Source organism: Heloderma suspectum, chromosome 4 (assembly GCF_057233095.1).
Source record: "Heloderma suspectum isolate Gila_16-S chromosome 4, 16-S_ref, whole genome shotgun sequence".
Taxonomy (NCBI): domain Eukaryota; kingdom Metazoa; phylum Chordata; class Lepidosauria; order Squamata; family Helodermatidae; genus Heloderma; species Heloderma suspectum.
The window spans coordinates 241,219,422-241,238,982 of record NC_139461.1 but is presented as its reverse complement, the minus strand read 5'-3'; the positions used below and the strand labels follow the sequence as shown (position 1 = coordinate 241,238,982).

General features: G+C 42.4%; 1 protein-coding gene across 1 annotated transcript in view; it reads left to right on the top strand.

The window, feature by feature from the left end:
* Positions 1–19,561, top strand: part of FKBP5 (FKBP prolyl isomerase 5) — an 82,000-nt gene that overhangs the window by 33,880 nt on the left and 28,559 nt on the right. The window contains exons 3-5 of the mRNA XM_084852938.1: positions 2,059–2,203; positions 7,959–8,101; positions 14,166–14,280. Coding sequence (XP_084709064.1) covers positions 2,059–2,203; positions 7,959–8,101; positions 14,166–14,280 — 403 coding nt within the window. The remainder of the gene's footprint in view (positions 1–2,058; positions 2,204–7,958; positions 8,102–14,165; positions 14,281–19,561) is intronic.

The following is a 19,561-nucleotide window of genomic DNA, read 5'->3' as shown; positions in this document are numbered from 1 at the left end:
TACTGATCAGCATTTCATTTCATTAGATTTGTTGCCTGTCACATTCCAAAGGATTGTGGCAGGGGAGGGGAAAATAATAAAATGTTAATGACATATGAGAGTCACCTATAAGAAGCAGAAGAAGGGAGAGGCCAGATGGTGAAGGAACTCCAAAGCTTCTCTCAGAGCCAAAGGAAGCTAGTATCAAAGTGAAGGAGCACAGATTAGAGCAACTCTCTTCCCATCAGAGGTTATGGACAACTGGGGCAATTAGAAAACAGTCCCATTGAGAGATGAGACATATATCCCCCCTGAACATATAAAAAAACAGTTAAAATGATATTTGTCAGGTTCTGTCTGTTTTAAAACTCCACTGCCATTCCACCTTATCCTTGGCCACCAAAAGCCAGTTGAGATATTAAAACAAAAACGAAAACCTTACACAGTTTTCAGAAGATACTCAGACTAGCCTGAGTGGGTTTCCAAAAAAAAGGGAACCCACTAACATCTCTCTCATTCTGTGGCCTTACAGTTCTAATTTGGCACCTGGATAATACATTTAGGAGCATGGTTTTAGTCAGTTTTAAAGTCCACAGTGGCACAAAGAACTGCAGAATACTCTTATTTTTAGGTCATAAGCAGCACCTTGAATACATCCCAAAATAAAGGAGCCAGTGTAGATGCTGGAGCACTGGTGCAATTTGCTGTTAGTGGCCAACCCACAGCAGGATGTATTTTCCAGCATTCTGCATGAAAGGAGCTCAGACTTCCAAAATGTCATCAAGGACAGCACCACACAGTGTGCATTACAACAATCTATCCTCAAGGTTACACAGGCATGAATACTCTAGATCAGGGATGGGGAACCTCTGGCTCACAGGCCTAATCTAGCCTGCAGACGTTCCCCATCTGGCCCACAGGGCCTCCTTGGATTCCTACAGGGTGAAGAGCTTTGTCTTCATGCCCCATCCCCTGGAGGAATCCCTGCTGCTATATCCAATCATAATTCAGACATAACAGCAGGGATGTGGGTGGTGGGAGATTTGGGTGGCACTGGGAGGAGGAGCCTCTCTTCCCAGTGCCAGCCAAGTCTGTTCAGGTGCTGTGTGTTACCCCATATGGGGATGATGTATAGCTCGCAAAGCCAGAGACTCTGACAGCAATGGGGGAGTGGCCACTCTTCCCAGCATCAGCTAAGTCTATTCATGTGCCATGCACTGCCCAAAGTTGGCACTGGGAGGAGTAGCTGCTCTTCCCAGCACTGGCCAAGTTCATTTATGCACTGCCCCAGGGGGCCAGTGTGCAAAGCCAGGGGCTTGATTAGTACTGGGAGCACTCTTCACAGTGTCAGCTGCATTCATTTGCATGCAGCTCACAAGCCAGGGATTTGGATGGCACTGGGAAGAGCAGCTGCTCCTCCCAGTGCCAGCTGAGTTCCTTTCTCCATGCTTCTCTTAGCACAGAGAAATGTAAAATGAAGAGATGGGGAGATTATGTCATTAGGTGATGACTACACCTGCTGATGTCATTTGGTCTGGTGAGGGGCAATTCAGCCTCCCACATAAAACATGTTCCCCACCCCTGATCTAAATGCACATCTGTAACCTTCTCACCAGTCTGGACAGCCAGGCACAATAAATTTAGGAGCACACCAGGACTATGGCGTAAGTTATTGGAGCAAAGAAAGATCTCCACATCGTAATCAGCCCTCATCATGGCTGATTGGCCATTCCCTTTGGATCCATTTTTATTTGAGTGAATCAGCCTGGATCGGAAGTAACATAATTCTCTAGGATATAGTCCACTGCAATTCCTCTCTTGTAATCTGGTGATCAACTCTCCCTCATTCTCTTATCTGAATGCAGAACCTGAGTTTACAAATCTATGTAATTGACAATTTATTTTTATTATTTATTTATTTATTTATTTCTATACCACCCAGTAGCCGAAGCTCTCTGGGCGGTTCACAAAAATTAGGGCGGTTCACAAAAATTATGACAAATGTGAACAATCCATTGGAATTGGTCAGGTGATACACAAGAGCTCCTATGAACTTCATTTTTCATATCCTCGTTTTAGATTGTGAAGAGGACTGGGAATAAGGATGAATCTCCTATGATTGGAGACAAGGTTTATGTCCACTACAAAGGAAAGCTGGCCAATGGGAAAAAGTTTGATTCCAGCCGTGACAGGAATGAGCCATTTATCTTCAGCCTGGGCAAAGGTAAAGAGTGGAAAAGGTGGAGAAAGGTAAAGAGAGCCTTAGGGATATAAAGTGGGTTCTTGCCAATTAAATGACAGCTTATTTATATATAATCCTGTTCTCAGAAAGACTGTGTGAGTAAGAGCAAACAGAGGAAGGGCTAGGAATTGGCAGATGTCTGGTTCTGCCACTGCTATGCAAGTCCTTCATTTTATTTCCTTCTCTCATACACTATTGTGAAATGTTGAGTCCTAGTTTGACATGTTGTTGCTAACCATGTTGAAGACACTGATCTTCAAACATTGCAAACTGAAACTGGCTTAACTCTTAAACCTTCGCTCCATAATCTGGGAACTCTGGAAATTATACTTCTATCAGGAGGCTAGGAATTTTTAAAAGGAGGATTCTAAGCAATATCACAAGTTACAAGTCCCATGGTTTCTTTAAGGAAGCCATGACAGTTAGACCAGTTTAGATTTCCAGTGTAGATTTTCCCTCAGTGGCTTCTGTTGAAATGGTATGTATTGCTGCATTGGCACTTCAATAATCCTGGATTAAATTAAATATGTTCCTGGAAAATATGCCCTTTAATGTTTGTATACAAGTCTGGGCACTCTGAAAAGGAAGTAAGTCTGTTCTTTCTGTCTAAACGTGCATGTTCACTCTCTTCTTTTTCCATGCACAAACTAGACTTCCAGTTGACTGTGAAGGCTGACACAGGCTGGCTTTGTTCAGTCTGCTTTGTAAACATTGAGGAAGCTGCTGATCAGATGGGAGAAGCTGGCTTCATCCACCCATTGACTGGGTTTGGACGACACGTTAACCCAAGATGGTTTATTTTCCTGAGTAACCCATGGTGGTTTAGCGTGTTGTCTGCATGCTTTTTTTGTCACCCACAGTGGCTTATTTACCCCAAATAAGTCACCCTGGGAACCCTCGGTCTGCAGAGTGGCTTATTTTACCTATGATGACTTAACATGTCATCTGTCAGCCAATTGTGGGTAGCCACTGCCCATGTCCCCCTTCCTGGCTCCGATGACAATTGGGGTTGGTTCCCTTTTTTCATGTTCCCAGTACCATTTTTGCACAAAAACATGACCAGGAACCTTGCTCACACTTCCCTGTAATTTTTCCCATTCCTGCAAATGGGGCTTCCCATTTGCGCACCTGGGGAAAATTGTTACTTTTTTCCCCCTTTGGTTTCCCAGTTCTGCACTGGTGCACACCAGTGGGAAACTGATGGATACTGGCTTACCACCACTTTTGCATCCCTGCATGTTACCCAAACATTCAGGGGTGCAGGTGGGGAGAGCTGGTATCCAGTGCCCATTGCAACGCTGCCTCCCCATCGGTTTTAACAGTTCTCAAAAATGACAGTTCTCAAAAGCAAGCTGGAGGCAGCCATTGCTATGGGGAGGTGGGAAACTGCCCTGTTTCTTCTGTGGAAGTGAGGGTGCCAGGTATGCGGAGGGGTAGGTGGGGGTGCCAGCACCCCTCTCACCCCTCCCCATGCCTGGCACCCTCACTTCTTCAGAAGAAATGGGACGCAACTATTTTTTGTGTATGTCTTTGTTCCGTTCTTGCGCAAGAATGGAACAAAGACATTTTTTTAAATATGGAAAGGGGGTGGGGGGAGTTGGTACCCCGGGGGGGGCTTGGGCTGTCCCCCACCCCAGAATAAAGGGGGATCATGGTGGGAAGTAGGTGTTTTGGAACGGGCTGGAGGAAAGCAGAGGGGCTCTTCACCACGCTACTCTGAAACAACCACTTACCAGCCAGTTCACTATTCATGCCAGGGTTGGGGGACAACCGAAGGGCACCCCTCACTGGGTCTCTCACTCCTGCCCCGGCCCAGTCTTCCCCCCTCAAAAAAAAGAGCCATTTCCCACCAGTCGGGGGAAAGGTTTTCACTTGCAGCTTGATTTTTAAAATTCAAGCCACTAATGAAAACCTTTCCCCCTACTGGTCGCTAAAGGCTTTTTTGGAAGGAGGGAGGGAGGGGTGGAGGGAGGGGTGGAGTGGGGGGAGGGGTGCCCAAGGGGAGCACCTTGGGGTCTTCCCCCACCCTGGCACAAAGGGGGATCCTGCTTGGAAGTGTATTTTTAGGAGTGGGGCACTTGTCTTCCACCCTGCTCCTAAACACCAACTTCTCGGTGGGATCCCTCTTCATGCCAGGGTGGAGGATGTCCAAATGGCCCCCCACTGGGTCACCCACTCCCCCCGCCTTTACATATTTTTTTAAATGTCTTTGTTCCATTCTTGCTCAAGAAGACATTTAAAAAAATCGTTGCATCCCATTTCTGAGGAAGCAAGGGTACCAGGTATGAGGCACGCCCACCCACCCCTCCCCATACCTGGCACCCTCACTTCCACAGAAGAAACAGGATGCTTTTTCAGCTCCCCGTAGCAATGGCTGTCTCCAGCTTGCTTTTGAGAGCTGTCATTTTTGAGAGCTGTCATAACTGATGGGGAGGCAGCAATTGCATTGTGTACCGGATAGTGGCTCTCCCCACCTGAACCCATGGACGTTTGTGCAACGTGCAGGGGGGCAAGGGGGGGCAGGTCCATATCCATCAGTTTCCTACTGCTGCATGCCTACATAGGACTGATGAAAAAAAGACCAACCATTTTCCCCATTTGCAGACATGGGAAAAATTATGGGGAAGTGCAGGCCAGGTCCCAGGTCCCATTTTTGCACAGAAATGGGATCAGGAACATAAAAAAATGGATCCGATCACAATCAGAGCTGGGAAAGAGGACTTGGCAGCAGATGAGATGGGGTCTGCCGCCAAGTCCCCTGGGATGCAGGCTGGAGGACTGAGGGGGCGGGAGGGGCCGCAGGGAAATAAGCTACACACAGTAGCTTATTTTTTTTATCATCTGTCAGGGCACAGTAGGCTATTGGAAAAATAAACTACTGTGTATAGTTTATAAGCCACCATGGCTTAAGGTGACTTGCAAACCCAGCCATTTTTTGGTTGCCACCTTCTTCGATGTTTATAGCTCTTTCTTAAGCTAGCCTGGAATTGACTTCAGCTTTGAAAAAAGCTGTTGGTGCTTGCAGATGGGGGATCAAATGTTTGATCTTGCTTCCTGACACACTAGTTTTATATATGCTGTTCCATTATTGGAGAACACAGATGTATGTATCTGTTTTCTTCCTCATTCCCCAAACCTACAATCTGATGTCATATTATCAAGGAATAGATGAATCATTTAAGGTTGCTTATCATATGTTCTGCCTCTGTGCAAAAGTCTTTTGGTATTGGCTGTTTTGTTTTCATTGGAGCTTACAGAGAAATTACCAATTTTATACCCTGACAAAGTGAGTTCTCAGTTATCTTTTGAGATAAGAATTCTAGAGCAGTTGCCAAGCAGAATTACAAAGCTGCAAAGGAAGAGAATTCCATAGTTCAGCCCATCTTCTCAAAGAAAACTATGTGAACATATTGAATCTGCCTTATATGAATCAGGTCTATGGCCCATATGGCCCAGTCTTATCCTCTCTGAATGGCAGCAGCTCTTGAAAGTCTCAGGCAAAAGTCTTTCTCAGCACCTCCTACTAGGGATGGCACCTCTAAACCTCCTATAGTTAATCCATATAATTGGAGATATGTTTAGCAGAAGAAAGAGAAAAATGAGGAGAAAATGAAAAGGAGTGTAGTTACATAGTCACTCAATTATAACTCTAGAATAACTTAGACAGAAGGTCTGTGATTGCTGGCAAGATGCTACCTCTGGGTTTCTTTTTAGTGTTCTCAGGACCCAGTTGCATTGACATGACTGAAATCCTTCTGTTTCTCCTTCTGATGGTCAGGGTGTAGTAAAACAAAGTAAATGTTAATTGGAGCACAATCGTTTTTAAGGATTTCTATTAAACTGAGAAAAGGAGGACCAATGGCTGTCAAATGATACAAGAGCAAAGGCCTTTTAGAATTCATTTTCACTTGTGATAACTTCCAGAGTGATGGTTGTTTTAGTCTGTAGCAATGAAAGCAACAATAACACTTGTGGTGCCTTAAACACTAACAGATTTATTATGGCACACACTTTCATGGACTATCATTGATAATTTGCACAACTCTTGGACCAATGACTATTTTGGCCAATAGGATCTAGAGGTTTTCTGTTCATCTTCTGTACTTGAATTCAGACTACAATGAGAATAGTGACTGGCAGTTCCTGAAAACTGGAAGGAATTCAAATATCTGTCACTGGTGGCATTCAGCCTACTAAGTCACTGAGCATGCCATCCTTGCAGTAGCATCCTGATAGTGTGTCCTACTCCTCAATTGCAAAGGATGATATCAAGAGGCATTTCTGTAGCTGTGTCCCAGCTACAGAGAACCCCTCCTCAAGAGGTATGCGAAAAACTGAGCCTGAGTATCTTCTAATAGCAATGAGATCTTTGTTTTTGGCAAGCATATAATGGCTTGGAAAAATATGGGGTTGCTTTACTGGTCTGTCTATGTTTTTGATTTTATACGTTTTGTTATGCTTTGTGAGTCCTTGGAATGGATGGATTATCATTCTAAATGAATTGCTGCAGCTCCATAGAGCATCTAGCTGTTCTTATGGTCCTTCTTTGGATGGCTATATGTGGAACTAATATGTGTACCATCCTTTGTTGTTTCCTTTTGGACACTTCTTTTATCCTATGTATATGCTTGCTGCAGTTCCATATCTGAGGTGCTTCCAAACAAGGCTTTTATCATCCAGTCGCCTTGCCTTATTCACACAAATTTCACAGTGTGTCCAGATGACGTTGTCTTCAACATGTAACCCTTCTATATTTTCCCACCACTTCTTCTGTCTTTTTTTCTTTCCACAAAAAAATCCATTGAGGAGGAAGAGATGGATTTGTTGCACAATGCCTTTTGATTGGAATTGCTAAAAGCCTTCTGTCTAGAAGCACCCCTGGTTTGTTAAGTAATTATTGCTTGTATAAAACACAAGGCAGTATCCAGTACTACCTCTGTGCTCCTGCTCATTCTGTTGCACAAGCAGAACCCATTGCTAGCTCAATGGGGAGTTAGCACTTCCTAAAGCAACCCCGGAAACTAGCAGAAATGTTTGTTTCTAGATCAGGACAGGTCAGTGGATCTTCCTTCTGTGAACTCCACTGACCTGACCCGTTCCAGAAACAAGCATTTCCATTAATTTCCAATTGCTTTAAGAAGCACTAGCTCTCTGTTGCACTAGCAGTGGGGTCTGCTGGCACATAGGCAGCAGAGGATATAGCTCACTGTTTCCTGTATTTTGGCAAAGAGAAAACCATTTTGTTCTAAACTATGATCAAAAGCCATCTCCTTTCTTCATGCATAAAGCAGGAGTGTGTGAGGCCAAAACTCCCTGCGGCTTGTGCACGTAATCAGGCCCTTATGTAGACCAGGGGTAGGAAACTTGGTGCCCTCCAGAAATATTGGACTACAACTCCCATAGTTCCTAACCATTGGCTATGCTGGCTGGGGCTGATGAGAGTTGTAATCCAATCATCTGCAGGGCCACAGGTTGTCTGTAGTCCTTCCATGTAAACCTTTCATCTAGCAGGGACAACAAAAATAATCTACAGCTTACTTGAAAAATTCAAGTATTTTTCATCTTCAAATGATGGATTTTGCATAACTGTTTGGTTATTTGAGCATTACAATGTACATGTCTAAATTAACGTGCAGCATAAATTTATGGTTTAAAAAAGATAAATGAAGCTATATCTGTGTCTTGCTGTGATAAGCTTACTGACCAAATCGGTTTAATTGGAATTTCTTTTTCTTAGGCCAGGTCATCAAAGCATGGGATATTGGAGTTTCCACTATGAAAAGAGGGGAGATCTGCCACTTGCTATGTAAACCAGAATATGCATATGGTTCTGCTGGCAGTGTTCCGAAGATCCCCTCAAATGCAACACTGTTCTTTGAGGTAAGTGTATTTATTTACTTTTTTAATTTATTAAATTTGTATCCCACCTTTCCACCAAAAGGTGCTACAGGAGGCTAACAGCAGTTAAATACAGAGTAAAATACAATATAACAATAAAAATGTAAACACAGGAAGGTAAGACATCAATAAAAACAGTGAATTGAACAAATTGCAACATATTTACAATAGCCATAGTAGGTCAACTTATGAGGCCAAAAGCCTCTCTAAATGAAAAAAATATTTGGCTGACAATGAAAGGTTATCAGAGAAGGGTCTAGATGGACCTTCCTTGGCAAAAGAATTCCAGTCTGGAGCAGCCTAGTGTATGCATAAGATGAGGAGGTCAGGTGACTAACATAACTGAGTAGTTCAGGGATGAGCAACTTCCATTGGTCCAGGACCAATTTCCCCCTGGAACCCTGTGGGGGCCACACCCTCCCAGGAATTGCCACTGCTGTCACCCTGCCAAATTTGCTGCCCAAATTCAGCAGGGCAGCAGTGGTGGGAAAAACCACCATTTTCCCTTTAAAACAAGACATGTAGGGAGCACATGCCATGTTTTGAAGCAAAATCATGCTCCCAGAAGTGTTCAGGGAGTACGATTTTTCTTTGAAACAAAGGGCTCACTCCCCACACATCTTGTTTCAAAACAAAAATTGGCACCTTTCCTGCTGTGCCACCGAATTTGGTGGACAGCTTCAAAATTGACAGGGGGGCCAAAATTGGCTTGGGGGCAGGGGCTGCATGTGACCCATGGGCTGCCCGTTGCCCAGCCCTGGAACAGATGCTTTTCTTGTCTCTTTTGGGGGGAAGTAATGCTTCTCAATATAGGGGAACCTAATTTCATGTATGTGTGGACATGGACACAGTTGCTTTACTGTAGGTTTGCATTTTTGCAAGTCGAACACAGACAGTCACAGTTTGAAGCAGACCTGATATGATGGTATTGATAACCACCAATATCTCCAGCCCACCAAAGGGCACAGTGAGAGATCTCCATGCCTTCCTTTCCTATCAGCACGTGCCCCTATGTTGAAAGCATCCATGTATGATTGTTAGATTGTTGACCTGCCATCCAGATATCTTGGAAGAAATGTTCCTAGCAATACAGTCAGCAGCTAGGCAGTTTATCCCTGCAATTGCATTCTATGATAAATTCTCCATTCTATTAACCTAAGGAATGATTTTGCGGAAAGTTAACTATATAGGCACCCACATCAGGGTACTCAGAGATGAAACAATTGTTTTCAAAAGAAAATACTGAGAAATAGGAAGCTCTTCTTACATTCACAGGCCAGTAGACTAACTGATATAGGGCAATTTATTCATGCTAAGTGGCTACAAATCTACAGAATGTTTAGAAGAGGAAATTGCAAATTCCCTGTTGCTTTCTTTGAAGAACAGACATATCTTGTAACTGAACAACAATTGCAAACAAAATTGATAAACCATATGGAATTGGATATATTGCTAAAAATGGAATCAAAACTTGCTCTGTTGTCATCTTTCACATCTTTGTAGAGTAACATCAGACATTAGCCAAAGAGTGAGGGGTTGTTGTTTTTTAAAGAATAATTATGGAGAAAAAACACATCCAGAATTACTGGAAGGGCAGCCAATACAACTTGCTATTTTTACAAGAGCAAATATAATGAGCTTCATGCCTTGAAGTGAGCGCATGATTTTCTATTGAACCACAAAATTAACTCAAAAAATTTAATGTCGAAACTACTTATTCTCCCCCAGTAGCTGTTAAACTATGAGGCAGACAAAGTAACAGTTTAGGAAGGGGAGATCTGATTGACTGGCATAAATTGTATCCCCAATTAATATACTACTATAGCTGTTTGAGTGGGTTGGTTTGCTGACTACAGCAGTGCTTGCAAACACAATGTTGTGTGAGTGAAAGTGTAGCAGACTAGAAACAGTCATGTCTCCCTAAACAACATAGTATCCGAGAAGGCTCTGTGTTACCTAGATATTGCACTGTTGTGGGAATCATTCTGTGAAGGCCAAGATGGAGCACACATTAGCTGGTGGCCCACTGAAACAAGTGCCTTCTGGAAAACATTTTTGATGCTATTACTAGAACTGGGTTTAAAAAGGGGGGGAACATTGTCCATTCTGATAGCACTAATCAGCCAGTTGAGAGTAGGCAATGCTAAGTACTGTTTTTCCTCTTCCCTCTTCTTGCTATATCAGAATTGGAATAGCTGGCAGGACTGCAAGCAAAGGGGCTCATGTGCAATATCATGTGCAAAGGAACCTCAACATCATATAATGGAGTCTCAGCACCAACCTATCTTACTTTTTTAAGAGAAGCATCCAGAGTACAGAATTGGGTGGAGAAACGAAGGGGAAAGTGTGCTTAACCTTTTTGGTGCCTGCTATTTCTCCACTTGGGGCAGACATGCATTTTAGACCTCATGGGGAGAAAAGCTATTGGGGAGGGGGGTTAACCAAAGATATGGTGAGCATGGAAATAAGTGTACACACACACACACATACATACACACATACCTTTCTCCACTCAAAATCACCCCTTTTGCTAAATTTTGCATATAATGTGTAGGTAGCACCAAAGGTAGGAGTTATAGAGATACTTTTAAGGCACATTGCAATGTCTCTCTGTGCTACCTTTGAACTATCCCTAATCTTGCAGCAATAGCGTAGCTCTTTAAATTTAGTGGAGGGGAGACCTGGCTAACAGGGAAACCCCTATTTATACATTTTTAAAAATGGGATATGCCTTTTGGATAGTAATCAGGCAAAGACCTAAAAGATAAAACAAGTGGGCTTGCAGGCAGAAAATGCAGTTTTGCAAGAGCTGTTAATTTTGAACATTTAAAAACTTCAAAAATATGTGGACATTTTGGTGGGGTGGAAGAAGCTGTATCTCTTTCATAAATAAAGTAATGAGCATTATCCAGTTGTGGCACAACCACAAGCAGTCTGGAAGAAAATGTTTGTATCTCCCATAGCCAAAAGTTTATTGTGGGGAGGAGCACAGGGGGCTTGCTTGAGACATTTTGCTGCCTTAGGCACACCAAATGGTGTCCTCTCCCTGTTTCATTCCATTATTTTAAAAGTCAACGTACATACTACCCTGAACATGCACTGACTTGATTTTAAAGGAATGTTTTATTTCAGAGCATTCACCACAATCTCAAAGCTCTGCATTTAATTTTGGAGAAATAATTTGTTTTTTAAGAGGCATTATATTTCAGATTACTTCCCCCTGCCATTCTTCAACTAATTTCAGAGAAGTTATTTTTATTACCAGCATTTCACACTGCTTCTGTGTTTTAAAAGATTACATTTTAAAAACAAAAATATGCAACTCAAAACACAGTCTCTAAAGTGGACATCATGAATTCTGTGTACTGTTAAGGAATTAAACATTTATACCAGTGGTGGGCAACTTCCAGCCCCCCAGATGTTGTTGGACCATCATCATTCCTGACCATTGGCCATGTTGGCTGAGGTTGATGGAGTTCAAAACATCTGGAGGGCCACAGGTTCCTCATCCCTAATTTTACCATTTAGAGGACATTCTAGAAGACATGTGTTGCATGTTGCAGCTGGGGACTACTGAGGTTAATAGATTGCTAACCCAGCTCAGAACATCTTTGTATCAGGGAACTGTGCAAATCCACTTTGCTCCCATTTATTTTTCTCTCACATAGCAAAGCTGTGGTACAGCTAGGTAATTTTAGACTCTGGGATTAATGGTCTCTTTAGATGCTAATGTGCAGGTCCGATAGTGGTAACAGAGAGCTGTTGTAAGTCAGTGTAGAGCGAGCTGACCCTGGAGAGCTGCTGTAAGTCAGTGTAGACAATACCATGTTAGGTGGACTAGTGGTTTCTGACTTGATATAAGGCCGCTTCCTATGTTGTTTCCTAAGAAAGTTAGCCATGCCACACATGATTCCATTATACTCAAACTTTCCCCCCTAGAAGTGGCTGATAATTTTGTTTTCCCCTTGAGCTTCTGGCTTTAAAAAAAGTCTGATCTGAGTCTTTCCACCTTCTCCAGCACCAATGCTTAAGATTAGCAAAATTGCTAAAGTGATGCTTTAAAAAACCAAAACAGAATACCCAGAGAAACAGCTTTTAAAATTATCTTTGTTTTCAAAAGTAAATGCACATCTGGGAGAAACTCTTTGTGCACCCACCCTCTAGTTTTCTCTCTCCTTCATCCTGCTCCCTAGCAATTATTTTATTTATTTAAAGCATTTTTATCCCACTCTTTGGCCCAAAAGGCTCCCAAAGCAGCTTACAAGTAGTAAGAGAGTCCCAGACTTCAGTCATAGAATCTAAAAGAGATGACACACAAAGAAAAAGGGTTGGGGAGGGAGGAGGAATCTAAGCAATTAGATTTATTATCTAGTAGTACAAGCAGCTGTGGCAAAGCATATTCGGGGTGGGCAGTAAGCCACTTGTCATGTAGGTGTGCTTGCCAGATACGGGCAAGAAAAATCCTGTCTGTAAAATTAAAACAAAAGGGTTGGAAGTCAACCTAGTTGAAGGGCTTTTCTATACGAGGCTGTAAATCCACTGCTCCTACTTTCAGTTTCATCTCAGAATGGAAATACAAACACTACACGAGGAGCATTTCTTCTCCTGCTTTTCCATTACATAACCTCTAGGTGGCACTGTGGTGTAGTGGAATAGCACAAATACACAAGTGGAAACAACGTTTACTTTCACCATCAGAAATAATACCCCATTTTCCCTGCTCTAAATTCACCAAAAGTGCTGTTTACAAACAGAAGCAAAACTGGAGGGTCATGATGTTGTCAAAAAAACCCATAAACAACTGTGAATAGGGAATAATGAGTGCACAGTAAATACCTCACATAGAAAAGTTAGAAGTGCACACGCTGCAAAATAGTGCCAAGGAAAGTGGAGGGTTTTTAAAACACAATAAGCTTCAAAAGGCTGTCATACAAGATACATTTACTCCACTTGCATGGAAATGAGTTTGGGGGGAGAAGGAAAACTCTTCCCACTCTAACCCCTTTGCCTTAAACTCTTAACGTTCCCAGACCCAAACTGTCCCTTCCCCACCTCAGAGGTCTTGGTGAGAAAGTGAGGGGAAACACTGGAAGTGGGGGGGGGTGTTGCTAGCTGACACCAACTGTAGCAGGTTTGAAATGCAGGCCACTGTGCTTCAGTCAAGAGAACCAGCTGGCCAGTGCTGCTGTTGCCTGATTGACTGGGCACTCCAGTACCAGAAAGGTACCAGAATGGTCTTTGAAGTGCCAAGCAGGCAGGCAGATGGGCAACTGATGAACAGGCAGGGGACAGAGGTGTGAAAGGGACACCCCCAGAATCCACTGCCCACAGAATCTGCCACCTGATCCGTGTGGCTCATGTTGCCTCATGATAGGGCTGACCCTGAGGGACACAGCGATTTCCTCATAAGCCTGCTGCCTGTGGAAGCCCTTAGTCACCACAGAGTCACTGAGATATATACAAACCAAAAGACAAAATGCCATCCTGGCATTTTTATAGTATGCAATGGAGTACACAAATTGTACCCTGAATCTGGGGAAATAATTTTGTATCAGACTTCTATAACTTATGTGTTTCTCTAGTGGGACCTGATGCAGATAAGAAGAGGTTATATATGCTACATATTATGAGACTTCACTGAAATACTTCTCTTTCTCATTTGTTTTGTCATACCCTTCATAGATTGCACACATTTTAACTCCATCATTGGTTCTAATAAACTCTGGTGTTGGGTTGATTCCCTTGAGCAGTCTGCTTGCAGCTGATACTTATTTCATTGCTTATGGTGAATCTGTCAAAATTATTCACTGTGAGGAGATGCCACTGTTGGAGTGAATAATTCATATAGTGCTTTTGTCATGAGTAGGTGGGGGAAAGCACCTAACTAGAAGAGTGGTAATGTGAATTAGCCCTTGGATTCACTGCTTGTATCTTTTGCCAGTATTCCTTTTGTTCAAAATATGGCAATTAAATTGTTCCAACCTAGGTGACTTATTAGTCCTTTGAAGTTTGGTCTATTTATTTATTTATTCATTAATTCATTCAGATTGAGTTGCTTGATTTCAAAGGGGAGGATTTATTTGAGAATGGAGGCATCATCCGCAGAATCAAACAGAAAGGTGAAGGATATTCCAACCCCAACGAAGGAGCAGCTGTACAAAGTGAGTGCTGGTTTGGATGTAGGACTACAGCTCAATAGCTGACTGCTGATGGATGGGGTTAGGAGCATTTGAATTCTGGGGAATTTTTGCTGTCTCTGTTCATTACCAGCTCTTGTCACACCCTAGTTTCCGGTTTTATTTGGGATCTCTATTTTACACTGTTAAGAGTGATGAAAGCACAATATGTCTGCATTCAGTTGAGCACTGGCTTTGGGGTTAGAGGCGGTTAAGGGGGCTATTTAACTAGATTGACCTCTGCTGCAAGCTGAGGTATTTTCTCTGTATATGCGTGTTGGGGGGTGGGGGGATTTTGTTATATTCTCTGTTTTCCCAGCATGCGTATGTGTGATGATTTCAGATGATTTAAACACACTGACACTATATGCAAAATGCATATACTTGAAATATCTGTAAATACCTGTAAAATATCCTAGTATATAATTGTTCTGCTGTCTGTCTCTGTCTTGATTATGGGTAAAATCCAGCCTAAGTCCTACTTATAGTAAACGCATTGAAATGAATTGAACTTATGTTAGTCATGACTAACTTAAGTCCTGTTCATTTCAATGGGTGTAGGACTTAGGTTGGATTTTACTGTGTGTGTGTACTCTGTAGCATTACAGTGGAGACCTATTTCTGTGATTTTGTATGTTAACAACAAAGGTGATAGCTCTTTATTAGAGTTGTTGTAAGCCACTATCTATTTACCTCAGACCGCACATGAAATGTGAAGATTATAATGCAGGGTGCCTTCCCCTAATCAGCCATATACAGAAAATAATAGTAGATACTTTATTTCTCCCTGCTTGGTACTGGAAGCATTGGCAGGGAGGGTAATGTTTTAGACTATTAAAAAATTCAGTCAATTCACATTTTCCCTGCATAAGAATATTTGAGTCTGAAAGAGCATGAATTTCTGGGCTTACATTTACTTTTTTGGGGAGAGGTAGGCATAAATGCTGCCAAATTACAATTACGATAGTCCTGGTTTTCTCCATCATCTTTATGAGCAACTTCCACTTCTGCCGCATAACAAGAGAAAATCCATGGCATCAAACGTAACCAGGAAGTCCAGTCCCCAGACACAGGGATTGCCAGTCTAATACTTTGTCTATGTTTTTATAAGCTTTTTCCTCCTGAGGAGAATTAGGAGAGGTTATATTGGGAGAACTAGCTTCAGTCTTGCAAAATGAATAACTTTTTTCCCATTGGCAATTCTCTACTGCTGTGCTTACAAATGCCATCAAAATTATAAAATGATGCAGTAAAAGCCACTGTTCTTACTAAATCACATCAGCTGCCCTGGCAAACTCCAAAACTTATCCTTTCATAAATTGTTATTGATAATAATGATTATGAATAAGCATAGTCCGGTACTCAAAGCATATCACATGCATTATTTAGTTGTAATCCTTACAACAACCCTGTAAGGTAAGTAAATATTATTATCCCCCATATTGCAGGTGGGGGGCAGGGTGGTGAAGCTGAGTGAGAGTGGTTTGCCTAAGCCCATCTCAAGAGTTCATGGCAAAGGTGAGATCAAACCAGGGATTTCCTAATCTGTAGCTCAGTCTCTTAGCCATCACATTTAACTAGATCTGAACCATCTGTTTTTGCTCATGCTGTCATGTGCTCAGACTCCTGCAGATAACTTTCTCCAAGTCAACCTGTTTTCTTATCTTTTCTTCCCCTTTCTGCCTGTTCCCTTTCTCCCTACCAAATACTTGAGGTCCATTGAGAACCTGACTCTTTGCATTCCCCCCTTTTTTTCCAGCAACTTGGAATAGCCACTTCCTTTATAAGATTTTGTTCTGTGTTTCTTCTGTATTGCATTTTTCTTCTGTCCTAATCACAGCTAAGACGTGAGTGCAGAAAACGCTTGATCTGGATATGGACATGCTGCCTGTGACCACATGGCCTTTTTTTAAAGCTGTGATATAGTTTACAAAGTTCCCCCTAATACTTCCAACATTTTCAGTTGCCCACATTTGCCAGGGAACTGGGTCTTGGGTGATTAGTTTAACCCACTCCATAGTTTCCCAAAGCCCATATTTTTGGAAAACTGGGTGAGCATGTTGTTCAGTCGTTAAGTCATGTCCAGCTCTTCATGACCACATGGACCATAGCACGCCAGGCCTTCCTGTCCTCCGCTCTCTCCCAGAGTGTGCTCAAGTTCATATTCATTGCATCGGTGATGCTATCTAGCCATCTCATCTTCTGCCGTCCCCTTCTCCTTTTGCCTTCAGTCTTTCTCAGCATGTGAAGCTTCATTTGCAATGGGTTTACAAAAGCAGTTTGGAGAGTTGAGAACTGTACTTGTTAGAGTATCAACTCTCAGTGGACTTTAAGGGAGTGCTGGGCCCCATCTACATGAGCCTTTTACTCCAGGGCGGCTGCAAGTCAAGGTCCCTCAGGACAGATTGATACAGTTGCCACTTCACAGCCATCCATGGTTTTCTCCAGGAAAATGCAGATTTCCAAGGAGGCATTTTGCTGTGATTTTTTGCTGTGATTTTTTTTGCTGTGGTTTCCCCGCGGTTGCGATCCATCTGTACCTTCCCCGAACCGACTTCGCATTTTGCAGTGGGCATGTTGTAGGCATGCGTAGTGCTTGCGTCACTCTGTGATGCCCTTTACTGCCCCCATCTCTTTGCAGCTGCACAGTTACAGAGGCACAGAGAGGTGTTTTCATTTATTTAATCACACTTTCGCACATTTTTGCAGCTTCATATCTTCGCAACGGTTGGTTTTGGACTCAGTGCCCAAGGGCCAGGGGGAGGGGTCTTGGGGGAGGACCAACTTCGCTCTAGCCTCCATTTCAGGGTGATGGGTAGGCATGTACTGTTCATGCTTGTGAGTGTGAACCATCGTGAGATTCTCAGGCTGGGGAACTGACAAAGAGATGGTGTGGAAATGAAGGAGCACAGAACACCCATTTTTTACCTAACGAGGGATGGAAAGGCACAACAGAACCCCTACAATACAAATCAGCCACTACAATGTCACAACCCCACACTCATGGGACTGCACAGCTGCGCATTGAAGTATAATGGCAAAAAAAAAAAGGGCACGGCGGAGTCTGTTAGGCAAGTGCACAGTAAATCACAAGTGTATCGCAGCAGAAGCAAATTTGAAGCTGCAGTGCTGCGCAGTTGCAACGGGGTGGGGAGTGAAAGTGGTGTCATGTAGATGGGGCCCTAGTTTGTTTGAGAGTCTGTAGCAAGAGCCTTTTTCTTCGGCTATCTTTTTATTTATTTATTTATTTATTTATTTATTTATTTATTTCTATACCGCCCAATAGCCAAAGCTATTGGATTCCTACCTTCAGTTCTGAACACACTCAAATTTTTTCTTGGTAAATCCAACTGTATAAGCTTTAGGACTCCTGGGGTTTAATGGAAAATATTATGAAGTGAGAGCAGTTGGCTATTGAGGCAGAGGTTTGCTGGTATGTCACCTCAGTTGAGGTCTGAGTCATAATAACCCTATGTTCTGTTGTAAGGCCCCCTGTGATTTTGGCTACAATGTTTACCAGCCCTAAATTCTACAAATGTCTATATGGCACTAGGGAGTAAGCACATAATGCATTGCAGTTATATTTTCTTATCTCTTATCTGTCTTAATGTATGATATATATTACACCAGAACCACAATTGTAATATTGGTGCTATGGGCAACACCATCCAGTGTCCTTTATAAATCCCAACACCATGGTTTTTCAGGTGTTTTTCAGATGATGACTGCAATGTTATTGACTAGATTTTCCTCCTTAACTGATTATATAAGGCATGCATTGGGAGACACATTTATAGGTGACTTAAATCAGGTAGCACAGGGATCCCTAATGTGGTGCCTACAGGCACCCCAAATCCCCACCATTTTTAAAAATATACTTACATGGATTTGTATGAAATGCATACAGTGTTCTAGTAATTATACATAGGCTTCTACAAAAGTGGACCAAATATCCAAATAAGTATCCATTTGAAGGTGGTGTCTACATTCCACCCATTCAAATACTGAAAGTGTTGTAAGGTCCTCAAACCATTACATTGTAGGAGGTCAGTGCTTATCCTTCCAATGTTGTATTATCAGTTTTTTAGCTGTCAGAAGGGTGCAGGGAATCCTTTTATGCTGACCAGTTGTTAATTTCCATGAAACCGGTAAATAATTTAAAAGAACATGTCATCAGTGAATATTAAAGACTGTTCCAGTACAAAATTTGTCTGTGTAATAACCTCCATCTAAAAAGAAGCAACTACTGGGCACTGCCAAAACATATATTTAAAAGAAGCATTAGTTTATTGCACCAACAGCAATTTGCTGAATTAGATGATCCCTTATTAAAGAGACTTTGCAGTGTCCAATAGACATGAAACAAAAAAAAATTGCTGAATAAGATGCAGCCTAAGATCCATAGACATGACAGGTAGATGCCAAACCAGCGATCCACTGAGCAGATGGTGCCCACAGCAGTTTCTCAAATACTCAAATGTGCCCACAGGTCCAAAAAGGGTGGGGACCCCTGAGGTAGCATATCTATTTCATGATGCTTCTCAGTCTTTTCTGTCTTTTGGAAAAAGCTACCTCCCCATCTCACTACATCACTGATTATTGCCATTGCTTAAATCGAGAGAGGTTTACAGGAAATAGCTGCTGAAGTCAGTGGGTTTGTTTCAGTTGTAAAAATATGTCCTGAAAGGAAGCACAGTAGGATAGCTTGGTGGAGTCTTCTAAGAGCCATTTCTTTCTACCAAGCTGGAGGTTCCCAAGTGCTCTCCCCCTTGGTTGGTATGTGCCAGCCCACAACTCCCACGTAAGAAAAATTAAACAACAAAACTTCCTTGCTAAACTGCAGTCACCCTTTTTCTAAACAAGTTGCTCTTTGTATGCTAATGAAGTATTGTGGCATATTATATAACAAATAATTTACTTTGGAAATGCACAAATTATCTGCTGATATGGGGAAAATATCTTTTACAAGATCCTATGTGTGTTTATTCAAGTTCCACTAAGTTCGATGGAACTTCCTTACAAGTAAGTATGCACAGTATTATACCTGCAACCTTTTGGATTAGGACGTGGATAGAGAATCTTTTTTCTTTCAAGTGCCACATTCGCATGTCAGGAGCTGCATGCAGGTAGCAGGCAGTATGAAGCCAAAGGTAGGCAAGGCAACACTTTCTCTCTCTGTCTGTCTCTGTCTCTCTCTCTCCCCCTCCCTCCCCTTTTCCTCACTACTCATTTGGCTGCTGGAAAAGGGACAGATCATTCTTGCCAG